This window comes from Podarcis vaucheri (assembly GCF_965113315.1).
Source record: "Podarcis vaucheri genome assembly, chromosome: 3".
NCBI classification, from domain to species: Eukaryota; Metazoa; Chordata; class Lepidosauria; order Squamata; family Lacertidae; genus Podarcis; species Podarcis vaucheri.
This window is the reverse complement of record NC_138761.1, coordinates 93,065,074-93,092,061: the sequence shown is the minus strand read 5'-3', so window position 1 is coordinate 93,092,061 and position 26,988 is coordinate 93,065,074. Positions and strand designations below refer to the sequence as shown.

Genomic DNA, 26,988 nt, shown 5'->3' with positions numbered 1-26,988 from the left:
TTTTAAAAAAAACTTTATTTGCTTTCAACTTCTGTGGAAAATATGTCTATGAATTAGATTTACACTCAGACATCCACCATATATTGCAAATTTCTGTTCATTCCACAGGTGAGTGAGCCTGTGCCCCCTCAGCTGCAACCTGATACAAGCATTTCCTAATGCACACTTATGAACACCAAATGAGTTCTAATCTCTCAGCAGGCATATGGTTATCAACGCAGTTTTACTGCAGTTTCCCCCCACGGGCTCTTTGTAAGTCACTACACCTTAGGATATTTATATACGCTTGTTATTAAGTATTTCATAACCTATCATACAGTAAAAGTGACTTACTGTAGTCTTACTTTAAGCAGCTAATATTAAAGCCTCTTCTTTCCCTCTAAATCTCAGGTTATTATTATGTACAAATCACAGCCATTGTCTTTAGTTTTAAATTCTATACAATTCCTTTATGTTTCAGAGGTTCCTGACTCACAGATATATTAGTGCATTTCATGATTCTTCTTGAAATCATTAGTTATATACTAAAGAGGATGCAGGTTATAAGAAATGTCGGGCACGTTTAACTGCGTCACAGAGAGAGAGAAAACCTTATCTTGCAATCTGTTTGCTGCAATTTAATATCCTCTTATTTTTTTTGCCGCATCCAAGTCTAGACTTTAAGACAGAACTGAAGCTCTTGTTTTCCTTTCAAGTTTTTAAAAGAGCGAATAAATGTGTGATTGGGGTCTCTCCAGGTATGCAGTGAGCTGCTTGCAAGTATAGTGGAGCTGAAGAATGGGGTAAGGTACTTGCCTGATTCTCCATCATGGCTCCAGATCTTATGCCCTGGGAAGATACACGAGGTGGAAAGACTGCAGCAGCAAAATGGAGGTGCACAACTGTTGATTCCCTCTCCCTTTGCCCTGTAGCGCCCCATCCCCCAGAATCTGCTGAAGGGACCTTCTGGAACAATGGGGCGGGGGGGAGAGAGAAATAACCAAAAATTGCTTCTTTCCCCAGTCTGCTGATTGAGTCTGACCATCAGGTTAAAAGCCACCACTGCATGAACTGAGCCAGAAAATAGTGAAGTAAGAACATATTGGAGTTATGGTAACTTCCGTTATCCTAACTAGGGTCATGTTACCTTCAACCACAGAGGCTCGTGCCAATTACTAATTACTCCTCTGCAACAAGTGATTTTGAAGGAACTTAAAAGATTCTCTATTAGGAAGCAACACATCAGTGACACGTTCCCATTTAACTGAAGGTGTCAAGAGTTTTGCAAAAAGGGCAAAAGTACTCTTAGTATAGGAACATACCGATTTATACCCAAACTGAATAAAGGAGGGAGAATTTTAGATTTGCCGTATTCCATTTACAATAGTAGGACGAATATCTACTGATTCCGCCTTCCGTGGCAGAAGGATCGGCACTGCTATTATCTCTTCTCTTGGCAGAACGGGAGGATATATCTATGTGAATAGGATTCTGATTTCTTTTCTTTAAAGTACAGTAGATTCAGTGCATCCCAGGTAACAAAAGTCAGAGTAAACATTCAAGGTCTGGAATGCTGATAATATACAAGTACCCATACAGTACCTTTGCAAAGCTGTTTGAGAACATGAACTTTTTCTTTTTCTTCCAGAATAAGCATATAAAAAGTTACAAGCTGGTTCACAATGACTTTCAGTATAATGTTATTAAAATACATTGATGTTAAATCAAAAAAATATTTTACTATTTACATGTACACAGTATAAACCTTAAATATAAGAATACACCTATCGTAGGAAGTTTTAAGAGAATATTAGGCAGATTGGCCCATCTTAATAGTGCAGTAGAACCATTTTTGGTCTTTACACTATGAAACTGCAGGTACTCACACCAGTAAATATAGCTAGTGCTTTAGCAGAGAATGCCCCCCCAATGGATTAAAACCTTTCATCAAAAAGTGCTGGTTTTATTTCCGCTGTATTTTACTTTGTTACCAAGCAGTTCAGGGCATTCAACTTGCTCTTCGGCGATTTGGTAGCATTTCCAAATCAGGCTGTAATTAATCTCTTCGGTAATCACACTGTCGTGTTTGTATGCTGGGTGGTTCGCAACGAACTCTCGCATCCATCGAGCGGCTGTCATTAATTCTCCTGGGGGAGAAGGAAACATCGCACAAATTCACATTTTCTTATCTACTGTGAGAATATATACCCATCCCTTTGCTTTCTGTTTTAAGAGGTAACTTACTTTGCAAGGCCATTTTATAACTGAATACAAGCTCCAAGGTGCTGTCTCAAACCATCTGCATATCCAACGCAAGGAATACAGGTAAAGCACTCTTTGGGTTTCAATAGTAAAACACCACTTTCAGATACAGTCGCACCTCGGAAGTCGAACGGAATCCATTCCGGAAGTCCATTTGACTTCCAAAACATTCAGAATCCAAGGCGCAGCTTCTGATTGACTGCAGGAAGCTCCTGCAGCCAATCAGAAGCTACAGAACCCGCGCCAGACGTTCAGGTTCCAAAGAACGTTCGCAAACCGGAACACTCACTTCTGGGTTTGTGGCGCTCGAGAGCCAAAACGTTCGACTCACAAGGCATTTGACTTCCAATATACGACTGTACATCACAAACAACTTGTAAAACAAGTTCCACCAAGTTTCCCTATCATCATTCCCTATCATCATCCACAAAAACATTTTTTTGCATTCCTGTTTTTCTACAGAGTTTTTAAATTTCTGAAGGTTTTACTTCTATTGGGGGGGGGGAAACTATTTAGCCAAAACAATTGGATAAAATGGAAAGGTGATTTGCAGTCAGAGTTGTAGTTAACTTTTAGGCCGCTGCAAATAAATAGACATGCATGTGATAAAAGGAGTTGGCAAAAGAGAAGGTCATATAAAGTAAATTTAAATTAAAACCAAAGCAGGCTGCATCATGTACTATTCTACTTAGGACATTAAAAGCTTTCCGATTCAAATCCTTCCAAAAACCTGTATCGCTGGTGATGCCAAGAGCGTTGCCTTACCTGATGCTCTCTTTTTAATGAGTTTCAGGTAGTTTAGAATGCTGCACCTTGTATCTACGTCCACTTCCATATTTTCAAGGTAAGAGTTCAAAATTGGAATTAATCCAGGAAATACTCCTTCCTGCAAGAGGCAGATCATAATTGAAATAAAAAGCTTTCCCCTTTAGTCGAATACTTAAAATCCACAGTTTCCTCTTCCAAGGGATTCTCAACCTGTCTTAACAGTCTAAGAAAATTTTGTTCGAGACCCCATAAACTTGGCCTGTCGTGGCCTTCCAGCTCCCTTCTGTCCCAGCAGACATGGCCAATGGAATAATGGGAGTTGTAGTCCAATGACATCTTCGAGGGCAAGAGGCCAAGACAAAACGAAAGACAGGCAACTCAGCCAATTAAGATCTGGGTGACCTTGGGCCAGTCACTGTCTCAACCTTACCTGCCTCTCAGGGTTGCTTCTAGTGATAAAATGGGGAGTTCCCATGTATGCCACCATGAGATTCTCAGCAGAAAGGTGGGATATAAATTTCAAAACGAATTAACAAAACTACACTGCCATATCCCGAAGGTATTTGGTTGGTCGCTGTGTAAACAGAATGCTGAACTAGATGGGGCTTTGCCCAATCTTCATATGTCTGTTAAGCAGCATCCTTAATCTTCTGTCCTCAGGAGTCCCAAATCCGAGACGCCTGCCTGAATGCTTTAGGCCCACAACATCACTGAAGCCTACCCCTGCCCAATCCAGAGACAGTTAAGGCCCTACATCCCATCCCTGTTCACACACCAAGATTGAAAACTCCCTGAGGGTGGGTACTGGGCTGACTGGAAGTTGCTGGACCAAGGAGCAGAGCATCAAAGGTATACACTAGGAGAGACAAGAGAAAGCTTCTACACTTCCCTGCAGTCTGTTTATGGATCTTAATATGAAGCTTCAGCCATGTTTAAAATCTAGAAGCCATCCTCACCTTTCCATTGATTATTGTATCTATGCTCATTAAGGTATACTCTTCAGAATCTGTCTCTGTACCATTTTGAGCTGGCCCACATCCGTCCACTACAGCATTGCCACCTTTTCAGAGGAAGACACGTTTTGGGGGGCGGGGGGAGGAAAGAGAAGACAGAACAGCTAGAGAAAACCGTTAGATTCATGGTCATCATATATACTTCATTCCCCCCCCCCAATTTTTTTATTGATTTCCAAAAATTTTAAACAAACAAACATACCTCTTAATTGTACTTAATCCAATCTTAGTAACATTGTTAAGTGACTTCCTCAAATCCCCCTGGCTGAATTTCAGTGTAACAGTTTCCCAAAACTAATTTTCTCATAGAATTAACTTAATCACTGGTCATCGTATATACTTCAGGTGTCTAGTAAAGCCGACCAGCAAGCAAACAAACAAGCAAACAAGCAAACAAGCAAACAAACAAACAAACAAACAGGCAGACAGACAGACAGGAGCCTACCTTTAGAAATGTCTTTTCTGAAATAAAACATGCCTTGCCGAACAGCATCCCGTTTCTGAGCTACTTTCATGTTCTCATCCACCTAGTGAAAGGAGACATGGCGTGGGGGGAAAGGTTATATACTAGATGGTGGTAACAAGGGAAATGCTCAGTCTAGGTCTGAGAGTCTTGGAAACTGCATTTCATAGGGTTGGCTTACACATCTGGCTTCCTAAACGCGATCATTTGCACAAGTGGCACTTGGGAAAACTTCAGGGTGAATCAGCAAGCCATCTACTTGGTCACAACTGCAGTTCCTCCGACAGCAACTACGATGAAAAATGGTTGCCACCTCACAAGCTATTCTGGGCACACATTTGTTTATTCATGTACACAACCGTAGGGAGGAATTTAGCAATTTGAGACGACTTTGAGCTCTTCACTTACTTACTAGTTTAAATATATAGAAAGCAACTAGACATCACACACAGAGAGACATTTCCCCCTTTCACAGCTTAACATGCACATTCACACGGAACCAGAGTGCTCAGCTTGAAAGTCTGATTTCTTGCGGGAAGTTCAATGCAAAATGGGTTGGCGTGCTTTGTTAGCACCAGGTTCAGTTCCCAGCATTTCCTGTTAAAAGTATAAAGACTTCTGCTTGGGATCTTGCCAGTGAGTGCAGACAATACTGGACTAGATAGAGAAACGTCCCACATGGTCGTAATCTGGCTTCATAATGTGCTCACCCTGTCAAGCAAGGTTTGCAAAACTATTACAGGAAACTACCAAACCCTGCAGCTTCCGGGAAGTATTAGGCATCTTTCCAAGCCAAGTGCACATCCTACAACACAGCCTAGAATTTTCTGCAAGACACGGGGGGTTTTTGCAAGGAAGTTGATTTGGGCAAGGGTCTCCGAAAACCACAAAATCAGAATATTAGGAAAGCTAACAGAACTATACTTTGGAGTGGAACCCTACTTCTGCAACTACAGTCGTAGTTCCCAAAACTGGACAGAGGACCACTGTGCCAACAGAGTGCCTCCACACACATTTAGGCAATTCCCTATTCTCAAGGGATCCTTCTTCAAGCACAGCCTATGCCATTTGCAAGGCCCCCCTCACACTCCAGAGAGGCCTTTTGAGGATGGAGAAAATTCAGTTGTGTGAGCTGCCTTCCGTTCACATAACCTTGGATCCCAAACCATGAACAGAATCTTTAAAAGACTAACAAAAGCAATTTTTTAAAAAATTACAAAAAGTTGTAATACATACAAAGGGGAGCATGTGCACTTTAAGTCAATTCTCACCTCAGGTGAGAAAAAAAAATTGTTTTCACAGTTTGACTACATTAGACCGAGGAAGAAAATGCTCCTCTTACCTTGGACAAAGGAATGAGAAAATCCAGTTTGTAGGAGAGAATGACTCGAGTCAGCAACACTACAAACACAACGTAGGCGGAATTTTCAAAGTCTGTTAACTGGACCTAGGGATTGAGAAATCACCAAATATAACATGGACAAGTGTGCCAGAAGAACCACTAACATGGTTGAGCAATCTGAAATCATTTTTGCTCTGTTGCTCTGAAACTCACACAACAGTGAGGAGACTGGGAATGGCCTTTGGGCTTGTGCCCTCTTCCACAATGGAGCAGAAACAGTAGACACCCCATACTTTCTTGGACACATCCCTGAGCCTGCAAGGATTTTCTTGGACATATCCCTGAGCCTGCAAGGATTCAACCCATTAGATTAAGTGGATTCTACCTTGCAGGGTGGGGGGAATCTTGCATTCAAGCAAACATGGGGCCTCTGCCCCAGAGTGAAGGAAATTCCAGTTAGAAGCTGGAAAGTGATGTATAGATTAGAGCTTCCCCTCACCACACAATTTCTTCCCAGGACTGCTAACTGTCTCCATTACTGTAGTGTTAGCAAAGTAGTGACACACACACTCACTTTTATTTTCTATACCCAGAAGCTAACATTTGTGGATTATATTCTGGGGGGGGGGGATTAATATAAAAGCAGTTGCCCTTCATGATTTTAAGATGTCCATACCTATTACTTGTGTTTGGACAGAGACTGGGTGCAACACACCAGGCAGTGAAATCAAGTGGCAAGAATCACCACTGATCTGAGCGAAGCTGAACTGCACACCTTATCAAAACCGTTGATGTTTCTTTAAAAAGACATACATGACAGATGTGAATAGACAGCTACAACCCCTTCAACTCTATGCTTTGGACTGTAAAGTTTTCATTTGCAGGGACCTGTGACTGTTAGGTCAAGTCGTGGACGACTCTGGAGTTGCGGCGCTCATCTCACTTTACTGGCCGAGGGAGCCAGTGTTTGACTGCAGAAAGTTTTTCCGGATCATGAGGCCAGCATGACTAAGCTGCTTCTGGCAAACCAGAGCAGTGCACGGAAATGCCGTTTACCTTCCCATCGGAAGGTTTATCTACCTGTACTTCGTGCTTTCGAACTGCTAGGTTGGCAGGAGCAGGGACTGAGCAACAGGAACTCACCCCGTCGCGGGCATTCAAACCACCGACCTTCTGATCAGCAAGCCCTAGGCTTTGTGGTTTAACAGTACTATCTATGAAACATGCTTCTTACTTACCTCCATTGGTCTGAACTCAACCCTCCATCCAATGTCTGAATTCGGAGGCGGTGGTTTGAATCTCATTGTCTGCCAGTTTGTTGACTGAATATTCTGCAAGAGACAATAAATACACATTAAGGCTATGACCTCTAACAGCTTCAAGAGTGGTAATTAAACTGTTTTTGCCACACAGTGAGCGTCATGATTTGAACGCAGGCCTCCCCGGTTCTAGTCTAAAATTCTAACTAGCACACCATGCTGGCTTTTATTCTACCCCAACAAAAGAGCAATAATTTGAAGCTAAGATTGTGAGCACATTTCTGTCGTTTTAAACTATTGTTTCTTCAGTAGAGTTTGATGCAGCTCTTCAGACAGGGTGCTGGTTCCAGTGAGAGCACACTTTGTCTGTCCTTTCACTTGCTTTTTGCCCTGTGCCAGATGAGTTATAGGAGTCTTTCCAAGTCAATACTGACTTTTGCTCTGAATGCTTACCCGTACGTTTAGATATTTTTGGTTCACTCTGCACTTCTGCTGATATCTGATTATTTAAATTTAGACAATGGGCAACAAAGTCTATTCTATTCTATGTCTCCAACATGGATACACTTGTAATTTAAGAAATGCCCATTGACCACAAACTATTGCAAATCACTTGGCTTATCTGAATGTAGAAGAAGAAGAAGAGTTTGGATTTGATATCCCGCCTTTCACTCCCTTTTTTTTAAGGAGTCTCAAAGCGGCTAACATTCTCCTTTCCCTTCCTCCCCCACAACAAACACTCTGTGAGGTGAGTGGGGCTGAGAGACTTCAAAGAAGTATGACTGGCCCAAGGTCACCCAGCAGCTGCATGTGGAGGAGCGGAGACTCAAACCCGGTTCCCCAGATTACGAGACTACCACTCTTAACCACTACACCACACTGTAGTTGCATGTTGCATGCTCTACAGCAGTCCATAGTACACTAAGCAGAAAAAATACAGCTTTTACTATTAGGACACTAGTATAAGATACAACCTCAAAGTGGTCAGATTCATTTGCATCATCCAGGTGTATTTTCTCTTCGAACAGAGTCAAAGGATCACGGATAAATAAATGAGCAATGTGTTGGGCCAACAGATGGTCAATGCCTATAAAAATCAAGAAATTGGGACACTTTTCAATATTAAGAAGAAAACTGGCCTGTCAAATATGATAACTAGGTGAATTCATATTTGCCTGCAGTTGCTTCACTAAGAAATATTTGAGAAGTGGAATAATCACCATAAACCTATGAGCTTTTGCGAATATATGGGGAATTATGGTTTGTGGCTTGTAGTGTTGCTATTTCTTGCTAATCCATTATTTCCTACTACTTAAGAACAAAATCTGTTTTCTAGATGAGGTGTGCTCTTCAGAAAATTACTTAATAAATATCCTACTTACGCGCCATGGTATTTCAAGCACAGCTACTGCAAAATTCATCACAAGAAGCCCTTCTTACAGATTACGTATTGCTAAGACAGAAATCAACATAAACGTCACTGTCACACAGTTTCAAATAAACTTACCTTCCTTTACTAACTGCTCGTAGATTTCTTTATCTACCGTCAAATCAATGTCATTGTATTTTTCACCACATGCAGAGAGATAACTGTCTATGGAATCGTATCTGGATTTATTGATTCTGTAGCGGTTGTTCTTCAATGGCTGTGTAATTTAAGAAGAAGGGGGGGGGGAATCTAGTGATAGTAACCATATCTAGTAATTATAAACGTTACCTGGCAATAGATACCAAAAGCAGGCCCAGTTCACGCCACACTAAACAGCAAACAATGATTTCACCTGAACAAGCACTGAGTTGGTATATGCTATTTAAAAATTGCCCCCCTTCCCCCACTCACTGCTGCACCACAAAGAGGAAACAGCCCCCAGTCTGGCATGTTCTGTTGTCTGAACCAATGCTCATGGTGTTTCTACCAAGCAACCCACAAGCCATAAGCCAGGAACAAACCTTGGTTACTGCTTGTGATCTGGACCTTTGCCAATGGATGACTTTTATCAAGACAATGAGAGCGCAACCCTGTTAATTCTGCTCGATCTCTCATCGGCTCTTGATACCATCAACAACAGCATTATCCTGAACCGTGGTTTGGTTTCAAGGGGGTGGTTTCAGAGCGTAGAAAATGGCTGCATTACTTTGTTACAAACCCTATTTAGTATCTATGGAAAATTGTTGGGAGCAGTCGTCAGCCAGCATCGTAACAGGTCAGGGATGATGGGAGTTGTAGTCCAACAGGGTCTGCAGGTCCACAAGCTCCCCATTCCTGTGCCAAAATAGCTTTTTAACCCCCCCAAAACACACACACACACACACACACACGTGAAACCTTTGTTAACTAGCTAACTCTGTATTAAATTTAAAACTTGATTTTAAAAGGATTTTTAAAAACAACAACTTTGTAACTAAGGCTAAATACTAGGAGTGCGCACTGACCATGCCATTTGGGTTGAATCCCAATTTGGTGCTTCATAAAGCAGCTAAATTGACTTGGAAGACTCAGTTCAAGGGGTCCAAGTCCGCTTCATTCCCTCCCCTTCACTAAAAAACTTCACTTCATTCCCTCCCCTTCACTAAAAAATGGCAATAGAGTGTTTTTTCTTCTTATGGGTTTTTTGCTAAAAGGGATTATATATGTATATGTATACACACACACATACAGTGGAACCTCGGGTTAAGAACTTAATTCGTTCTGGAGGTCTGTTCTTAACCTGAAACTATTCTTAACCTGAAGCACCACTTCAACTAATGGGGCCTCCCGCTGCGCAATTTCTGTTCTCATCCTGAAGCAAAGTTCTTAACCCGAGGTACTATTTCTGGGTTAGCAGAGTCTGTAACCTGAAGCATCTGTAACTCAAGAAACTTCTGGTGTACAGTGGTACCTCAGGTTACAGACACTTCAGGTTACAGACTCTGCTAACCCAGAAATAGTGCTTCAGGTTAAGAACTTTGCTTCAGGATGAGGCTTTGCTCTGGCGGCGCGGTGGCAGCAGGAGGCCCCATTAGCTAAAGTGGTGCTTCAGGTTAAGAACAGTTTCAGGTTAAGTACGGACCTCCAGAACGAATTAAGTACTTAACCTGAGGTACCACTGTATACCCCAATCCAGAGTGGATTATGGTCATTTCCCTGAGTGCCTGTAGTCCTTTTTTTAAAGTGTCTGGACAGCTAAGGCACCACAAAACACTTCAGAAGTCCCTGCTTTGACTCTTGCTCCTTTACAGAGATCTCCAGCAAGCCAAAAAAACTTCTCAGGCATCACGTTTTGCCCTGGCCTTTGTCCCAAGGTGACGCAAACTCTTAATACATACTGCAGAAGCATTTGCTACACAGGCTGTTATTATGATCATCGCTCAGGTCCTTGTGTGCACTTACTTCCAATCCCCTCTCCTCCCTCGTTCTGTCGTCTACGGAGGCAGATATCACTCCCCAACGGCAATCGATATCTGTCACGTAGCCTCTGTAGAAGGGAGCTGCTGCACTTAATGCCATCTAAAAGAAAAGTGTCAGGAAGTACAGAAAGCTGCTAATGTAGCGCCATTTAAATCTAAAGATGTTTAGTTCCGAAACACAAGGCACCCCCCCCCCCATTTGCCTTCAACAACAGAGAACTCTTACAATAGCACATTTAGGCTAATAAAACACATACAATTTGGAGCTTCGGTTACCTTTCTCTAATATTGTCTCCCTCTTCCTAATCTAGCATGCACTCTCTCATTCAGTGTACTACAGCTGGAAATTTATGTTCCAGGAAGAAGCATCTACACAGGGAGTTCTCTGAGGAATATCTCATTCCTTTTTAAAAAAATGACAACTGGGTTTCGTTCTGTGTTGCCCATCAGTTGGCAAAAAGACTCTTCACCTAGCAGTACAGGGCTTTTTATCCACAGGTAAGCAAGTCGTGCAATCATACCCAGTTCCAAAGTGAGCATTTTATTGGCATAATGTAACACATTGTACACAGATTGCTTGCAAATCTCATTCCAGCATGATCGGACCACTTCTCTGAATCCCTGTGTGCTGAACCCCTCCTCCATCAGTTCTTGCAAAGTGCCCCCAAGTTGGTAGTATTCAGAAAACCTGTGCAGAGCCCTGTGCATTTTAACACTGTAAGGTTAGGGTTGGATCTGATGGGGTACATGGGCATTTGCAACAAATATTCTGTTGCCCTGCCTCCCTCTCTGATTTTTCCCCTTCAAATTTTTTAAATAAAATATACGAAATGCATTATAATACTTAACACAGAACATAAGATAAAGCATGATATACTAAAATAATAATTAATACATAATTTTGTTATTGACTACTGCCATTCACCACCAGTCTTCCCTTAAAGGTAAAGGTAAAGGGAACCCTGACCATTAGGTCCAGTCGTGGCCGACTCTGGGGTTGCGGCACTCATCTCGCTTTATTGGCCGAGGGAGCCAGCGTACAGCTTCCAGGTCATGTGGCCAGCATGACTAAGCCGCTACTGGCGAACCAGAGCAGCGCACGGAAACGCTGTTTACCTTCCCGCCGGAGCGGTACCTATTTATCTACTTGCACTTTGACGTGCTTTCAAACTGCTAGGTTGGCAGGAGCAGGGACCGAGAAACAGGAGCTCACTCCATCGCAGGGATTCGAACCGCTGACCTTCTGATCGGCAAGTTCTAGGCTCTGTGGTTTAACTCACAGCGCCACCAGCGTCCCTTAGTCTTCCCTTACCCCTTCCTAAAACAGCGCCACTTTCCTTATATCGTTCTGTTTCCACAGTGAGGAGGCACCAGAGAGTTCAACTTTAAGTGCCTGTTTCACAAAACTTGTGAAAGTAAACTAGGATTTTTCAAACTCTTATTTTACCTGAACTTCTTTGGTAAGCGCAGCAGTGACACCACTTACACGCTAGGTGGGTGCCATTAACTTTTTGTAATATCTTGTTTGAAAACAAAAGTTATCCTTACTTATGACAAAAATCTAATTAAGAGATATGACTGTTAAGGCCAATGTAACCTGAAGCCCAAAGGTTGTTCTACTCAATAGAATGCGGGCACACACACACACACACATTTACACACATTCAATATGAGTGTGACCGTGTATAAGCGCATCGCGCCGAACCCTGAATTGACCCCACAAAGATATCACTGAAATGTCACTAAAAGGGCATTTGCAAGATTTTTCAATGGGTTTCAATTATACACAATTTCACTTGACCTGCACACACACACACACACTCTTGACCTGCTTGATGTTGATTTTCTTTATGAATTATATAATGTTTGGTGGAATAAAGTCTACCAATCACTCACCACGATGGGACAGATGGTCGCTAGCTGATCATAAAGGTATCTTGCTTCAGAGATGCTGCAAGCCTGGAATGTTACCTGTAGGATGATATCAAGCCAACCGCTATTAAACCAAAAGAAATAAAATGTGCACGGTCACTTTAGTAAGCTGTAGAACCAACTTCCTCCTGACACCAAAGCTGCAAAAGCCCAGGCTCACTTGCACTATTTTAACCAACTGCACACCCCTTCATGCAGATATAAAGATGCAATTGTAATGGGAAAGCCCAGTATGGTCTCCCAAGCAGTTCCTTGCTCATTTTCCTCCTAGGGATGGCTAGCCAGTAGGCGATACAATCACTTTACGTAAGCAGGAGCTGCAGGCTTTAATATGGAAGTTAATATTGCTTAAAAGCACTAGCAAAAATATATATATTTGCTAAAGCATTTGTTTCCACGAGTTTACCTGAAGGCAGCAGTTGCCCATTCCAAACCCCATGGCATCCATGTAGACATGGTCAGGCTTGACTGCTCTTGCCCCTTCACCATCATCATTAGGGAATGTTTCTATGAACGGCGACGGAGTATTCTTGTCTTTAAATACTGCATTAGACAGGGTGACAAAAAGTTAAACCCGTTGCTAATGGTCCTACTTCCCTTTTTGAAAAGCAAATTATTTGCTCACTTACTTGGTACGTTTATCACTACTTTTTCTCCTCTTCTGTGTCGAATGTTTCTTGTTAAAGTACTAAAACGGAAAAGGAACCTGCTGAAATGGCATCTCAACAAAAAACAGCCTCACCCTTTTTAGTGATTAGCAGAATATTATTTTATTTTTTAAACTTAGGTGTAAACTTTTAATTTTTTTCTGGATTTTCCTTTATCTTCCTACTCAGCTAGGTTTGTATCAGAACAGCTCTGCCGCTTCAGAGGACTCCCTGGATGAAGAATCCTCTGAAGGAGAAATGTTATATTCTGCTACTATATATAGCTTGCTTTTATTTTCAGAATGGTAACAAATTTATACCAGCCGCTCTTCAAATTTTTCAAGCTAAAGTGGTGTCCCAGCAACTTTTTGTGATCCCAATACAGATACAGTGGTACCTCAGGTTACATACGCTTCAGGTTAGAGACTCTGCTAACCCAGAAATATTACCTCGGGTTAAGTACTTTGCTTCAGGATGAGAACAGAAATCATGCTCTGGCAGCGCGGCAGCAGCAGGATGCCCCATTAGCTAAGGTGGTGCTTCAGGTTAATAACAGTTTCAGGTTAAGTACGGACCTCCAGAACGAATTAAGTACTTAACCTGAGGTACCACTGTACAAGCATATAATAGTGATTTAGATAAAAAACGCTCAAGTTTCTTGAGACATATCCTGGGGCTCCCAAGTTCAATCAAGTATGAGACGATGTGTGCAGAACTAGGTACACACACGATGGAATATTGGGTGTGGGCTAGCACTATAATATACTGGTTGCATTGCCATTTCCAGCCTTCGAGTCTGATTTCTGACTTATCTGAGGACTCTTATAAATCCAGATGGTTCCAACACTTACACAGAAAAATCAGATCTATTGGTATTGACTTGGAACTCTTATATAATTCAAGTGAGCAATACAATTATCGCAATATTAAAATCAGATTAAGGGACCTTGAAAAACAAAATATTGAGTTAGCTGTAAATACAATTTGCTCCCCCAAGTTTTATGGTTTAAATACAACAGATAACAGGGTCACTTACATTTCAAAATTAGCCCGACTGAACGCTTTCCCCTCAGCTTTTGTCAAGGGCAGATATTTGAACATCCCCAGAAACTATAGACATTGCGGATTTTTTTTTGAATGTGCCAGACACGTAGAACATATTCTTTTCTACTGTCCATGGTACAACCAGCTACACAAACACGTGCTTTCCCCTTTTTTTGGGTAGTCTAACATCACGGCACAATGAAAATATCAGATTCTATCTGTCTGACATTAACCTTGAAGTAACTGCAAATTTTTATCAACAGTATCTCTCAGAGTGATGAATGCCACTATTTAGCGGGAAGAAACTCCCATGAAAATCCTCATTATGACATATTTTTACATGGCTGTTTATTTGTATATATTTTACAATTTTAGATATGGATGTTTCATGATGGCCTATATTTGTAATGCCTAATAAAGGTTTGGCAAAGTAGCAAGTAGTTATTGTTATTCTGCTACAACTACGACAGAAAGCTGTAAGAGAAAGCCAGGGGAGCAGAATTTATTTATCCTCAACTATAATCTAATGTTCTGCTGCAGCAGCAGTTGCCAGGAGGCAGCAAGCCGTCAGGGTCTTCGCACGCACGCACACACACACACACCCCTGCACAGCCTCAACCAGTATATAAATAGAGAAATTCCTCTGAGGAGAAAGGGGTGTGCAAGTCTCAACTACCTGCTCCTAATGTAAGGAACGTTCATCAGACGTCAATAAAACTGTACCAGAAGCTGGCCACAGTCAACATATACATATTCTACATATACTACTGAGCAAAGAAATTTAAACCTGAAGGAGTTTATAAGTATCAATGAGTGTACACTTTATTCAGGTGGTATTCAGAAAAAAGCAATTCCATTTGGGAAGGACGTCTGGCTGCTCATGGTGCTGCCTCGCACGCACCTTTCCCTGCACTGCCACCCTCAAATATGCTCCAGAACAGTTTTAGGGGGCACACAGGAAAAAGAAGTTCTGGTGTGCACCCAGAAGGAGGGAAGTAGACAGCTTGTTTTCAAAAGCACTACATCCTCCGGTTAAGTTTTGCTTTCCACCCAAAAGGGAAATACTATTCTACGATTTGCCCATCCAGAGAGAAAGGACAACTCTCTTCATTCTGAAATATACTCACCTAAACCTGGGGTGTTTGTTAATGGCTTCGTCCGGGAAGAAGAGAGACTTGGAGGCTCCTGTCTCAACAGGGGTAGGCACACACTCTGGTATCGTAAATCCTGGACAGCCCAGTCTACACATTTCAAAGCAAACCGTGAAAGGCTTTTAAAAATAGTCAAAAACATAAAAGCTGGAAATTACTACAAACACGTCAGAACAAAACAAAAAGGAAAGTAACGTAAAGACAAAATACTTCGGGGTTGGGCACAACTTTCTCACATGGACAGAAGTGGAAATAGTTACGGGTACTCTGTATAAATACACTAATCTCCAGATTAGGAAGCAGATAGAGGGCTTGACGAAAGCCCTGTTAGATAAGTCACCAGCTGTAAGACACCCTCCTTCTGTGCAAAGAGTTGGGAGGAAGAGGCAATGGCTTTCCAGGCTTGCAAGAAACCCCGGAGGAGGACAGAGAAAGCAGGGGGAATGCCTGCTATTCCTGGGCTTCTCAAAGTGACAGCGTGTCTCACCAGGTGGGAAGGCACACTCAGCCCTGGTGGGCAGCATGCTTAACGCTGTTTCGGCCCATATTAGAAGGATGGAGACAAACCTTGGAAATGATGTCACAGTGCAAACAGCTTCATTTTGTTTCAGCACAGAAGCAGCCTCCAGGCGTCGCTTTCTCATGTTGTCTTGCACAGTGTTAAATTCAGACATTGTCCCTCCATAGGGTTGCCCAGGGGTCCCCTCAATCATATAGCTTCCATATTCTGGCCTCCACAGAGTTGGATGGCTGTGAAGGAAGCAATGGTGCATTTGAAATCTTTTTGACCGACAGCAAGGACAGCATACAACTAAAAAAATTCCTTCCAGTAGCACCTTAAAGACCAACTAAGTTAGTTCTTGGTATGAGCTTTCGTGTGCATGCACACTTCTTCAGATACACAGTGTATCTGAAGAAGTGTGCATGCACACGAAAGCTCATACCAAGAACTAACTTAGTTGGTCTTTAAGGTGCTACTGGAGGGAATTTTTTTATTTTGACTATGGCAGACCAACACGGCTACCTATCTGTAACAGCATACAACTGTGACTGTAAGTCAGTGGTGGCCAAACTTGGCCCTCCAGCTGTTTTGGGACTACAATTCCCATCATCCATGACCACTGGTCCTGTTAGCTAGGAAAGATGGGAGTTGTAGTCCCAAAACAGCTGGAGGGCCAAGTTTCGCCACCACTGCTCTATCATCATCAACATAATCTCTATACCACTTTATATTTTTAAGATAATAACTCAAAGCCATTTACAGCACATTTGAATCATCAAATAAAACAACCCAAAATAAAAACCATACTGAAGAAAGTCAAATATAAAGCATACAGTCAAAGCCAACATAAATTAACAGGCAACTTAAATATTATCTTAAAAGATTTCAAAATAAAACATTACAAAGGAGGTCAACTACAGAACACATATTTAACACAAGCAAAGTTAACAAAACAAAAAAAAAATCTTTAAACATTTCGAAAGAAAACATTGCTAAATGAAGTCAAATATAAAGGACGAATATAAGAATGAATGCTTAGCTTGGAATCATGTGTTTTCTGCCATAGGCTTATGAACCTGCTCAGCTGGATCAGTTTGCGCAGAGTGGACTAAGTCTACTTTAGGTTTATAAGACCATCATCTTTATGAGAAAGAGAATTTTGGCCACCTACCCATGAAGCAGATATCTAAGCTGGGCACCAAATGGCTCCTTAAACCAGGGTTATGGTCGCCAAAACGGAATGCCTAGTTGCCATTTGGGACCAGATGGCTCGAAAGTCGTATTTTTCAATACAACTTTTTGGTTCCTGAAATCCATTCAGACTGTGCAGATAAAATATCATGGACAGAATTCTACAGGATGTGTTGTTAATGTGTGAAAACAGTGAAGATACAAGGATCCCCAGGCATGCACCTCGAGATGGTGAAGACGCCAGGTGCCACGTCCGGGTCGCAAGTGGACGATAGCCAGGTGCAAAGTGTGCCTGGCGAATTTTGAATGCTGCCGTGAAGGTTCTTTCTGCATGGGCTGAGATGTCTCTAATATTCTGGGTTTAACTCCTGCTACCCAGACCCAGGGAGGGACCCGGGTGGGCGCTGTGGGTTAAACCACAGAGCCTAGGACTTGCCAATCAGAAGGTTGGCGGTTCGAATCCCCGCGACGGAGTGAGCTCCCGTTGCTTGGTCCCTGCTCCTGCCAACCTAGCAGTTCGAAAGCACGTCAAAGTGAAAGTAGATAAATAGGTACTGCTTCAGCGGGAAGGTAAACGGTGTTTCTGTGCGCTGCTCTGGTTCGCCAGAAGCGGCTTAGTCATGCTGGCCATATGACCCGGAAGCTGTACGCCGGCTCCCTCAGCCAATAAAGCGAGATGAGCACCACAACCCCAGAGTTGGTCACAACTGGACCTAATGGTCAGGGGTCCCTTTACCTTTACCCAGACCCAGAAGCATGTGACAAACATTTGGAGGGCCACATTGCTGTGTGTCACATGTCCCCTGTCTTCCTGGCTGACAGGCGGTGAAACCAGCCTATTGGAAGTCCCAATCATCCGAACTGAGAAATACTGCTCAGAGACATCAGCATCAACAGTATTCTGGCATGCAAAATGACAACCTGTATCAAAGCTGACCACTTTGATAAACGCTAGTTGTCACATGGCAAATAACATACAAATCACATTCTGCTTACTGCTTGGATACTGACTTAGAAAATCACCTGAACTTCAGGAAATAAGTGAACCAATTCTAAGGACAGTTGCTACTTACTTTGGGTTTACTCTCTCTCCTTTTTCTTGCAAAGTATGAAGAACGTCTCCTCCAGTTAGGGACAACTGCGCTCTCTTGTTTTTATGGTCAAAGACTACCAACATGTATTCCACCTGATGTGCAAAAACAAGAACACCACAACATTTAGCACACTAGATGAATACGGCAGGCTAGCCATCATTTGTAAACACATTGACGGTTTCATGGCAATGCTCTGTAGGTAGGAATCTCAGGTGTTTTATTGAAATTTCATTATCACAAATAAGATTACAAACCTGCAAATCCCTAAAGCCACAAGTGACAATACTCAGCAGCTGTCACTGTAGTTTTTCAGGATCCTCAAGATGTTTTCAATCGGGGTGGGGGGTGGGGAATCCACCCATGACAATTTCCCTCCCAGGGGAAATAATCTGCTGTCTTCCATTCCCTTATTTGTGAAAATTCAATTTGGCACTAATGCTATTCCTTTCAGATTATTGTTTCTTTCAAAAACACACCAGAAAAAGCCTAAGAGTTGCTTCCTCATAGATGCACTAGCCTGTTACATAATCACACGGCTAAGGGAAAAGACTCATTTCAATCCCTGATGTGCTTTTACTGGTGTGAGACACACAACTGTAAATATACATACACACACACACGCGCGCGCACACACACACACACACATATATAGCATGGGAGTACAGTGGTACCTTGGGTTAAGAACTAGAGGTCTGTTCTTAACCTGAAACCATTCTTAACCTGAGGCATGCTTCCTGCTGCCACCACGCTGCTGGTGCACGATTTCCGTTCTTATCCTGGGGCAAAGTTCTCAACCTGGAGCAAATAATTCCTGGTGAGCAGAGTTTGTAACCCGAAGCTCCTGTAACCCGAAGTGTTTGTAACCCAAGGTACCACCGTACAAGCGATTCTGTATATGCCACAGGTATTTCTGTTGGCCATTTCCCCTCTATTTGTACCAGAGCAATGTGCCCTAATCTGTGTCATGTGGTCTAACATAACTAAAGGATGTGCAACACATACCACAAACCAGGAAGCGGGGTTTAGATTTACTATAGAGAACTAAACCTAGAGATTACAGTATTTTGTACACAACTAAAGGGAAAAAATGTGATAGATTATAGAGAACAAAGTGTGCTTTTCTTTGAACAGTGTACCGCAAAGCAGGGCAATACTATAAAAACAGACAATTTTTTAAAAAGTGATGTTTATTATGGTTGAACCCATAATACACAAAAGGGATTCTTAACTGGACTGTTTATGTGTGCTTTTGTAGAATTCTATTATGCTTCAATTTGTTTTCCCTTGTGAATTCACGAGGGGGGGGGAAGGCCTCTTCCTACTTCACTTTTCAAACATGTGATTCAATTTACAAATATGTGATTCAATTTACTAACATTGAAGTCCTAAACTGAGGTTTTAATTTGAAACAAATTCTCAGCCAAATGGGATTTAGTCACTATCCATGAGCTACAGATTGCAGACACAAATATACACAATGCAGAAAGGAGAAATACTGGGGAAATAACCTAAAACGTCTAATTCAAGGAATTTACATTTTAGAAAAATTCTGACAAGTGAGGAATCTCAGGCGTTATGTGACCCAAGCAAGCTGTGATAGAGTCATCTGTTAAAGAATGACTGCACCAGTACAGAATACATTTGCCTCTTCCCAGTCACAGCGAGTAGATGCAATCCTACAGTGAGTTTCAGTGACAGATCACAGGCATAGAAACTCACCAAGCCATGGCACTTGATTGTCCAGTCTGTTTCTATGTGTCACAGCAGGGATGGGAAAACACCTGCTAGTGGTATCAGTGGCATCCCTGTGGCAAATTCAGTATGAAGTACTGCATTGTCCAACTGAAAACACAATACACCTTTCCAAAATAAGAGTCCTTGATAACTAAGCTTTCCAAACTTCCTGCATCTTCATCTCCACCTCTAAGCTCCAAGCATGGCAACTCTGGTAGTAAGAGACTGAACTCCTAAATACTATTTGGGTATTTTTGTGTTTGTTGAGTCTGCTGGTAAGGCTACCGGCAAATTCTCAGATTCTGCCAAAGCTGTGTTTAGGGAAGAAACTTAGTGACTTTTATTTTGGGGTGAGTGGGTGGGTGGGTAGGTAGGGGAAAAATATTAGAGACGTGTGGAAATTGGTTGCATGCATTAACATTATTTTTCCAGTCATCTGCATATATGTATTTGTTCCGTCCAGAACAATATTAGACACACAACTGCAGGTATAAAATAAATCCCAGCACCTAAAGCTTGTTACTCCAACCAACTAACTAACAGAAAGCAAAGGGTGCAAAATCCTGTACGCAATCAGGTTATTAAATCCTTGGTCTAAGGCTGTGATCCTAGAGACTTTGCACAGATTTCAGTGCTACTTGTTTCTGAGTCAAGAGTCATAAGATTGAGCTTCAAATGTGTGAATGCTGTAGGATACCAACTGAGAACAGCATGATGCTTTGGAAGTTCTTGCATTATGTAAGCTTTGTCACAATGAGTTTTGAAAGAAGCAACAGGGAAGGCTTTGAGAAATATGGAAATAAAGATGTGAATGTAATAGTCCACCAGGATTTCCATAGCACACTGTGATCAGGGTTAGAAACCGAGATACAGTGGACGCTCAGGTTGTGAACATGGTCCATGCCGGATGCACGTATGCAACCCACAGCGGTGCGTCTGCACACGTGCGGGTTGCGATTCGGTGCTTCTGTGCATTCACGACTGCTGAACCTGTTTTGGTACTTCTGGGTTTCGGCAGGTCCGTAACCCGAAAAAACACAACCTGAAGCGTCTGTAACCCGAGGTATGACTGTATAAAACTTAGGAGCATAATGGCATGTGCCGCTATTTTTCAAAGGAAAAAAAAAATTCTGTGTATAAGACTAGGTTATTTTCTTAAAATATTGTGCTAAAAACTTGGGGTTGTTTTATACACGGATAGTGGAGAGGTGGGATAGGCGATTGGTGGCTGCTGCGAGAAGGATATTGTCCGCGGCGTATTTGCAGGTGATTGGTGGGTGCTGAAAGGTCTACTGGCTATTGCGGCAATTAAGTGGGTGATTGGTGCTTGTGTTTGGTGAGCGTGCAGACGATTGGTGTCTTTGCCGATGTGTGTGCGATTGCCTGTTGTGTTCCTGCAGGTGAGCGATTTTCGGCAATCCCCCCAAAAAAGGTCAACAACTCTGGGCAATCTCCCCCCATTTTCTCTATTTGGAATCCCAAAAATGTCTTATACATGGGGGCATCTTATACGCTGAAAAGTACGACCATCTTTTCTGAAGTTTTAGGAGGTTTGTTCGTAATACAGTTTGGGTGTGATCAAAAGGGAGAAACACAGAGAGGTTTCCTGCTCTCTTCTGTGAAGAGAAAGTACATCATGGGCTTCTCACCGCCTGTTGAGAGCATTTCCCCCTTGCTCAGAGGAAGCACCTAAACACACACAGATATGCATGAACATCAAAGCCTGCAGATTTATGTCTCTTGGGCTCAATCCCACCAAACACCCATGCCGCACAACTCCTATTTAACGGGGACTCATTAGGGCTCTTCCATAGGCTGGCAAATAACCATGACAAGAACAAAAGCTTCTTTGTGGAGAAATACAGTCATGTTTCTCCCTTCCCTTGGCCAAAGGAGTGGGCAATGAAGTATGTTTACCACACAACCGAAGGCTGTGCGCACGTTACTGTATTAGAACAGCAAAGGTTGTTTACTGCTGTTTCATATCACATCTGCACATCGCTGTACACACCAGAACGGTTTCATGTGTGTTCTACGTCTCCTGCTGCCTGTCCACACCAGTGGGCAAGAGAGGAGATGTCCTCTCTGGCTTATGGCTTATGTTTCGAAATCAAATCAAAACTGGTTTGGGGGAAAATGAATCCAAATGCGGCATTACTCAAGAAACTACGGGATAAATCTGAATTGTGCTGAATATCATGCCTACATGGCTTCACAAATTAGTGGCAGGAGATCACTGGATGCAGACTAAAGGGGAACCTCAGTTTGCAGACTGGAAGGATGCTCCCAGGCAGGGTGTCATGAGGAGGAGCTGAAACCCCTTTCTTTGCACCAAGGTAGAATAACATGAAAGAACTTCTCCAAGGCAGAAGACCAAATGTCTCATTATCCTCTTCTTTCAGTTGTCTACTGAGGTTCTTTCCTTCGGTAAACAAAAACCTCTGACAAAAGTAAAAGTGGTACAGGAGAAGTAAATGTTTGCATTCAGACCAAGGGAGCAGAGGAATATAATTAGTTGTTTTTCAAAAGCAATAGAAAATTTAAGTATGTAAAAAAATATCAAAAACTCAAATCAGCATTTGCAAAATTATACTTTCTTTTCTAAGCCTGACGTAAGATTTCAAGAAAATGTTTCTAAAATTGGAAAAGGAAAATGTAAGGCATAGACAACATTACGGAAAGATGTTGTCCGCATATCTTTACTTGGACAACAGAACATTAATTGCTGTCCTTAACCTTTTCATAAAACTTGTCTTTTAATACTGTCAGGGGAAGTCTGCTGTTATAAGTCACTTGATTTGAAATTATTCATTCACCTGCTCCCATGAAGCAGGGATGCACATTTTTCTAATTATTAGTTTAAAGATTTGTATATGTGTACTGCATTTTAGTATTATTTTCATGATGTATGCACTCCTAATTTGGGACCACTTGGTGACGGGCAGGTTACAAAACACCATGCATCATGTTTAAAAGCAAACACTTCTTTAAGTAAATGCATAGAACATAAAGCTTCAAGTTAGCTGCCTTTTTTCAGAATCAGAAGAAAGTGTAAGAACCTTTAAATTAATTTTAAAAGGCTGTGACTCATTTGAAGTGACGCTCCAGAACCAAATTAGCCCAGAGGCAAAAACTCTTACTGAAGTCAGTAGGATTTGACATGCTCAACTATGGCAGAGATGTGTGTTTGTTTCTTTTTCAGACTTACGGTTCTACAAATTAAAGTTGGCCTTAGGGTACTTGTTATTTTTAAAAGAATGGATCTTACTTCTGAGTAAAAAACTGTGTAAGACTGGAAAGAACAGAGCCTAGTGCAGAACGCTGAAAGGGATTGAACTTGATGGCGCTAGTGGACCCCTCTAACTTCACAAATCTCTGATTCAACTTTTAACACACAATTTAGTGTGTGCTGGACACAGTATTAATATGTAGTGCATAACACACACACACACACACACACACACCCTATGCTAAATTAAATGATAACTGTTCTACAATTGTAAATGTTAACAAAATACAGAGTTTACAAACCACCAAGAGAAAACAAGAGCAACAAATATGGTTTGTTGTCAAGCAGATTCGCAGATTTAACCAAACGAAGATCTGTTTCTTCTGGTTGGTTAATTTTTATACCATAAAACCTGACAAGATTAAACTTTTACTTTGATAGTATCGAATAGCTGTCTTTCCCCTGATGAAACAAGTTAAGAGTGTACATAACATATACATACATTGTGTGCAGTGTAGATAACAATATGATATGTAACTTTTCAACTTTTATTAGGGATTCGGCTCATTAGTATATAAGATAAGCTTCAAGAAACCATGCAATTCTGTGGTCTCGGGTATTAGATTTTGGGTGACGGCCAAAGCTCAGTTGTAGAGCAAATGCTTTGCATTAATAGGTTGAATCTCTGCATCTTCAGGTAGGACTGGGGGGGGGGAACCCTTCAGTCTAAAAACCTTGTGAGCTGCTGTCAAATGTAATACTGGGCTGGATGAACCAATGGTCTCACTCAGTATAAGATGTTCCTAATCTTCATGAAGGTTAAGCCTCTAAGAATGAAGCAAACCTAGGATATTCTTATAAAGGTCTTTTACACAAGCATCAAGTGAAGATGGGAGAGGCCAAAAGTAGCTCCTAAATAACAATTCCATCTTCCCTTCTGGTGAGTTAAATTACTTGTAAATATCTCATCCTCCACTTAGGAACACGTTACATTAGTTTGATTTTTTTCAATATATAAAAAACAATTAACAAAAGAGTCTTGAATGTTTTTCAACATAACAGCTTTCCACGGGCAATCATCTTCAATTTTTATAAGATACCATGGCCCTAGGCAGCGCAAGTCTGGAGATGCTTTATGAAATCCACAATGTGTGGAGCAATTATCACAGGCATGTCTGTTATAAAGTTGCATGGCAATGCCTCCCATTAATTTAAATTCTTTAGCACGCTTAGAAGAACTGCAAGGTGATGCCTTTCATAAACAACATCCATCAGCCAAAGTGCCCAATACAAAGTCGGCTGCGAAGATTAAAACTTGTCTCACATTGAACATTTTCCTCTACCTTCCTCGGATACAAATACTCACATTGGCTTGCAAATGAAAAAGAAAGAAAAAAAACAGGTTGGAACCTCTAAGGATGAAAAGTGCCATAATGTTCTCAACCAGTCCAACCTACCAGATGCAGCAGAAAAGCAGCACAATGAATATTATTTCTGGGGTGGGGGGCACAATCTTAGGCACAATCAACTTGTGTCTTTGGTGTTCAAATTCTTGCAAATTATTTTGCAACCGAGTTGGGAGACCAAAGACTCAAGTCCGTTGTGTCTAAGCGCTCCTGACAAATTCATATTAGAAATGTGCTGGGCTCAATGAAGCACACTTTTGTGCACCTCGAGGTTCTCCCCCAAATGCAAATCCTTGCTCAGTTGTCTGCTAAATCACCCTGGCCTACTGTAACCTTTGCAAGTGATGCATTTCACACTTCTGTATCTCAAGTATAACGCTTTTCCACCCTTCACTTTCACTTCAAGGCTATTTAAGGATTTATAATATAGAAAACCTGCCACTCATTATTAGGTCATGCTATTATTGTATTTATTTCTCTTATGCAATTTACGTGCCATCATTCAGCTTTGTTTCAAGGACAATTTTCAAGAACTGCTGCTGCTGATATAGTCCAGCATCCTCTGGGCCAGCAACTAAGAAGCTGTATTTGGGGCGACCACATTGAAGCATCCCAAAGATGGAAGTGAAATCCATGCCCAGTCCAGCCCAGTGTGTATAAAGGTTTGGTTTACATATGACATTCATCTACATTCTGAACATTACGTATGTATACGGTGGTGCTTCAATGTACAGTAGAACTATCTTAAGGCAGATCCAAAGAATAAACTAGGAATGCTGTGCAACTCCTCAAGACATAACTTTCGTTTCTGCTGCCTGAACTTCCAGCATTACTCAAAGAGTGCCAAAACACAAGAGCACAGAAAGCTTCAGCTTTGACATCATACACTTTGGAAGAGGTATATCTGTTACACACACCTCAATTTCTAGAAAAGGTTAATGAACAAAATTCTGGAAATCATAATATTGAAAACTCTTTCTACTGCTGCCCAAAGCGGTTTTTGTTTGCATTTTGATAATAGAAACATGAAATGACCCAAGACAGTGAAAAGTGTAGGGAAACCTGTCTTTATCTCTTTCCCCACCTTACCTCATTCATAACACTGGTGGTATTAACTGCTGTAGCAAATATAGGCACACACTACTTCAATCATTTTAACTCGGGATAACAGGAGAGCACAGTGGCACTGGTGTAAATGAACGGATTCACACTTACAACCACTCATTGGCCCTTCTGATAGGACTAGAATATACAAACCCATTAATTAGTAAACAAGCACCATGCTTACTGAATAGTCACAATGTGGGACGACCCAGGCACAATCTGTTACATGCATGAGGGAAGCTAAAGGGCATTTTCATAAGGGATGCTATACAAGCCTTTTAAACCACTTCTGAAACCGACTGAGAGAGACACAAGCTTTAAATCGGAAGCGCTTGTGGCTTTCCAAGGTGACACAGGTTTCACACTACTAAAAATGGTCTCGGTTGAGTGTGAACGAGCAGAATTGGGGTGCAAGGGAACCCGTGTGTGTGTGTGTGTCTTATTGGCTTGCTTTTCTTTTTACAGTGGTACCTCGGGTTACATACGCTTCAGGTCACATACACTTCAGGTTACAGACTCCGCTAACCCAGAAATAGTACTCCAGTGGCGCGGCGGCAGCGGGAGGCCCCATTAGCTAAAGTGGTGCTTCAGGTTAAGAACAGTTTCAGGTTAAGTACGGACCTCCGGAACAAATTAAGTACTTAACCCGAGGTACCACTGTATTATGTACCGGTATGTTGTGCTTTTCCATGTCCTGAACTGATCCAAGGGCAACAACCAAACAACCCCAAACATTCCTCTTCAGGAGCAAACCCCGCTGACGTCCAGGAAACTCGCTCCCCATGCAACATGTGCACTGTGCAGGGTGCTGGGCGAGGGCAGGGCGGCCAAGGCTGTTGTGTTGAAGTTGAAGCAGCAGCAGCAGCAAAAGCGCGCCATGGTGGGTGGGTGGAAGAAAGAAAAGAAAAAAAAGAAGGAAGGAGAGGAGAGGAAGGAGAGCAGCTTCTTGGATCCGGCCTCCAGCTCCCTCTGCCCGGCCCCCACTCACCTCGTCGCCCCACTTGAGCACGTCCTTGTGCCTCTCGCCCACCGCCCGGTAGATGTGCAGGAACTGCAGGATGCCGTGTTTGCGCACGTGCTCCGCGTGGCGCTGCGTCTTCTCCCAGCTCAGAGGGGAGCCCTGCGACAGGAGCCCCATGGCGCCTCCCCGGGAGAGGGGGGGGAGCGGCGCAAGGGCGCGCGGCGGGGAAAGGGAGAGCCGGCCGGGGCAGCGCCAAGGAGAAAAGCTACCTCCAGGCGGCGGCGGCGGCAGGAAGGAGAAGGATCCCCCGCCGGTGGCGAAACAGGAGATCGGCGTCCGCGGCGGCGTCTGCTACTTCTCTCTTCCTCCCCGCCGCGCCTCTTTCCGCGCGAGGCTCCTGGAGGGGAAGCGCCTGTGCCGGCTGCGGACGGAGCGAGAGAGGCCAGCTGCGCGGCTCTGTGTGTGTGTGTGTTGTGTGTGTGTGTAGATGCAGGGAGGGGGTGGTGCTGGTGACCGTCCC

At 42.5% G+C, this 26,988-nt stretch overlaps 1 protein-coding gene across 1 annotated transcript; it reads right to left on the bottom strand.

Annotated features, from left to right (window-relative positions):
• GCLC (glutamate-cysteine ligase catalytic subunit) lies at positions 1-26,988 on the bottom strand. The gene is made up of 16 exons (XM_082218304.1): positions 26,496-26,988; positions 18,014-18,126; positions 15,815-15,997; positions 15,224-15,337; positions 13,035-13,093; positions 12,812-12,948; positions 12,370-12,444; positions 10,457-10,573; positions 8,594-8,732; positions 8,061-8,173; positions 7,066-7,158; positions 5,828-5,932; positions 4,468-4,549; positions 3,966-4,069; positions 3,007-3,127; positions 1-2,126 (listed from the first exon to the last, which is right to left on the bottom strand). Exons 1-16 carry the CDS (start codon positions 26,643-26,645, stop codon positions 1,927-1,929), a joined length of 1,905 nt encoding a protein of 634 aa, XP_082074430.1. The 5' UTR covers positions 26,646-26,988; the 3' UTR covers positions 1-1,926.

What these genes read in the sequence shown, in the direction of transcription:
- GCLC (XM_082218304.1), bottom strand. Translation starts at nt 26,645, where the DNA reads ATGGGGCTCCTGTCGCAGGGCTCCCCTCTGAGCTGGGAGAAGACGCAG. An exon ending in CGAGCAGTTAGTAAAGGAAG is followed by an intron (nt 8,174 to 8,593) that starts GTAAGTTTATTT and finishes TGATTTTTATAG; the next exon opens with GCATTGACCATCTGTTGGCC. An exon ending in ATGAATCTGACCACTTTGAG is followed by an intron (nt 7,159 to 8,060) that starts GTTGTATCTTAT and finishes TGTCTCTTGCAG; the next exon opens with AATATTCAGTCAACAAACTG.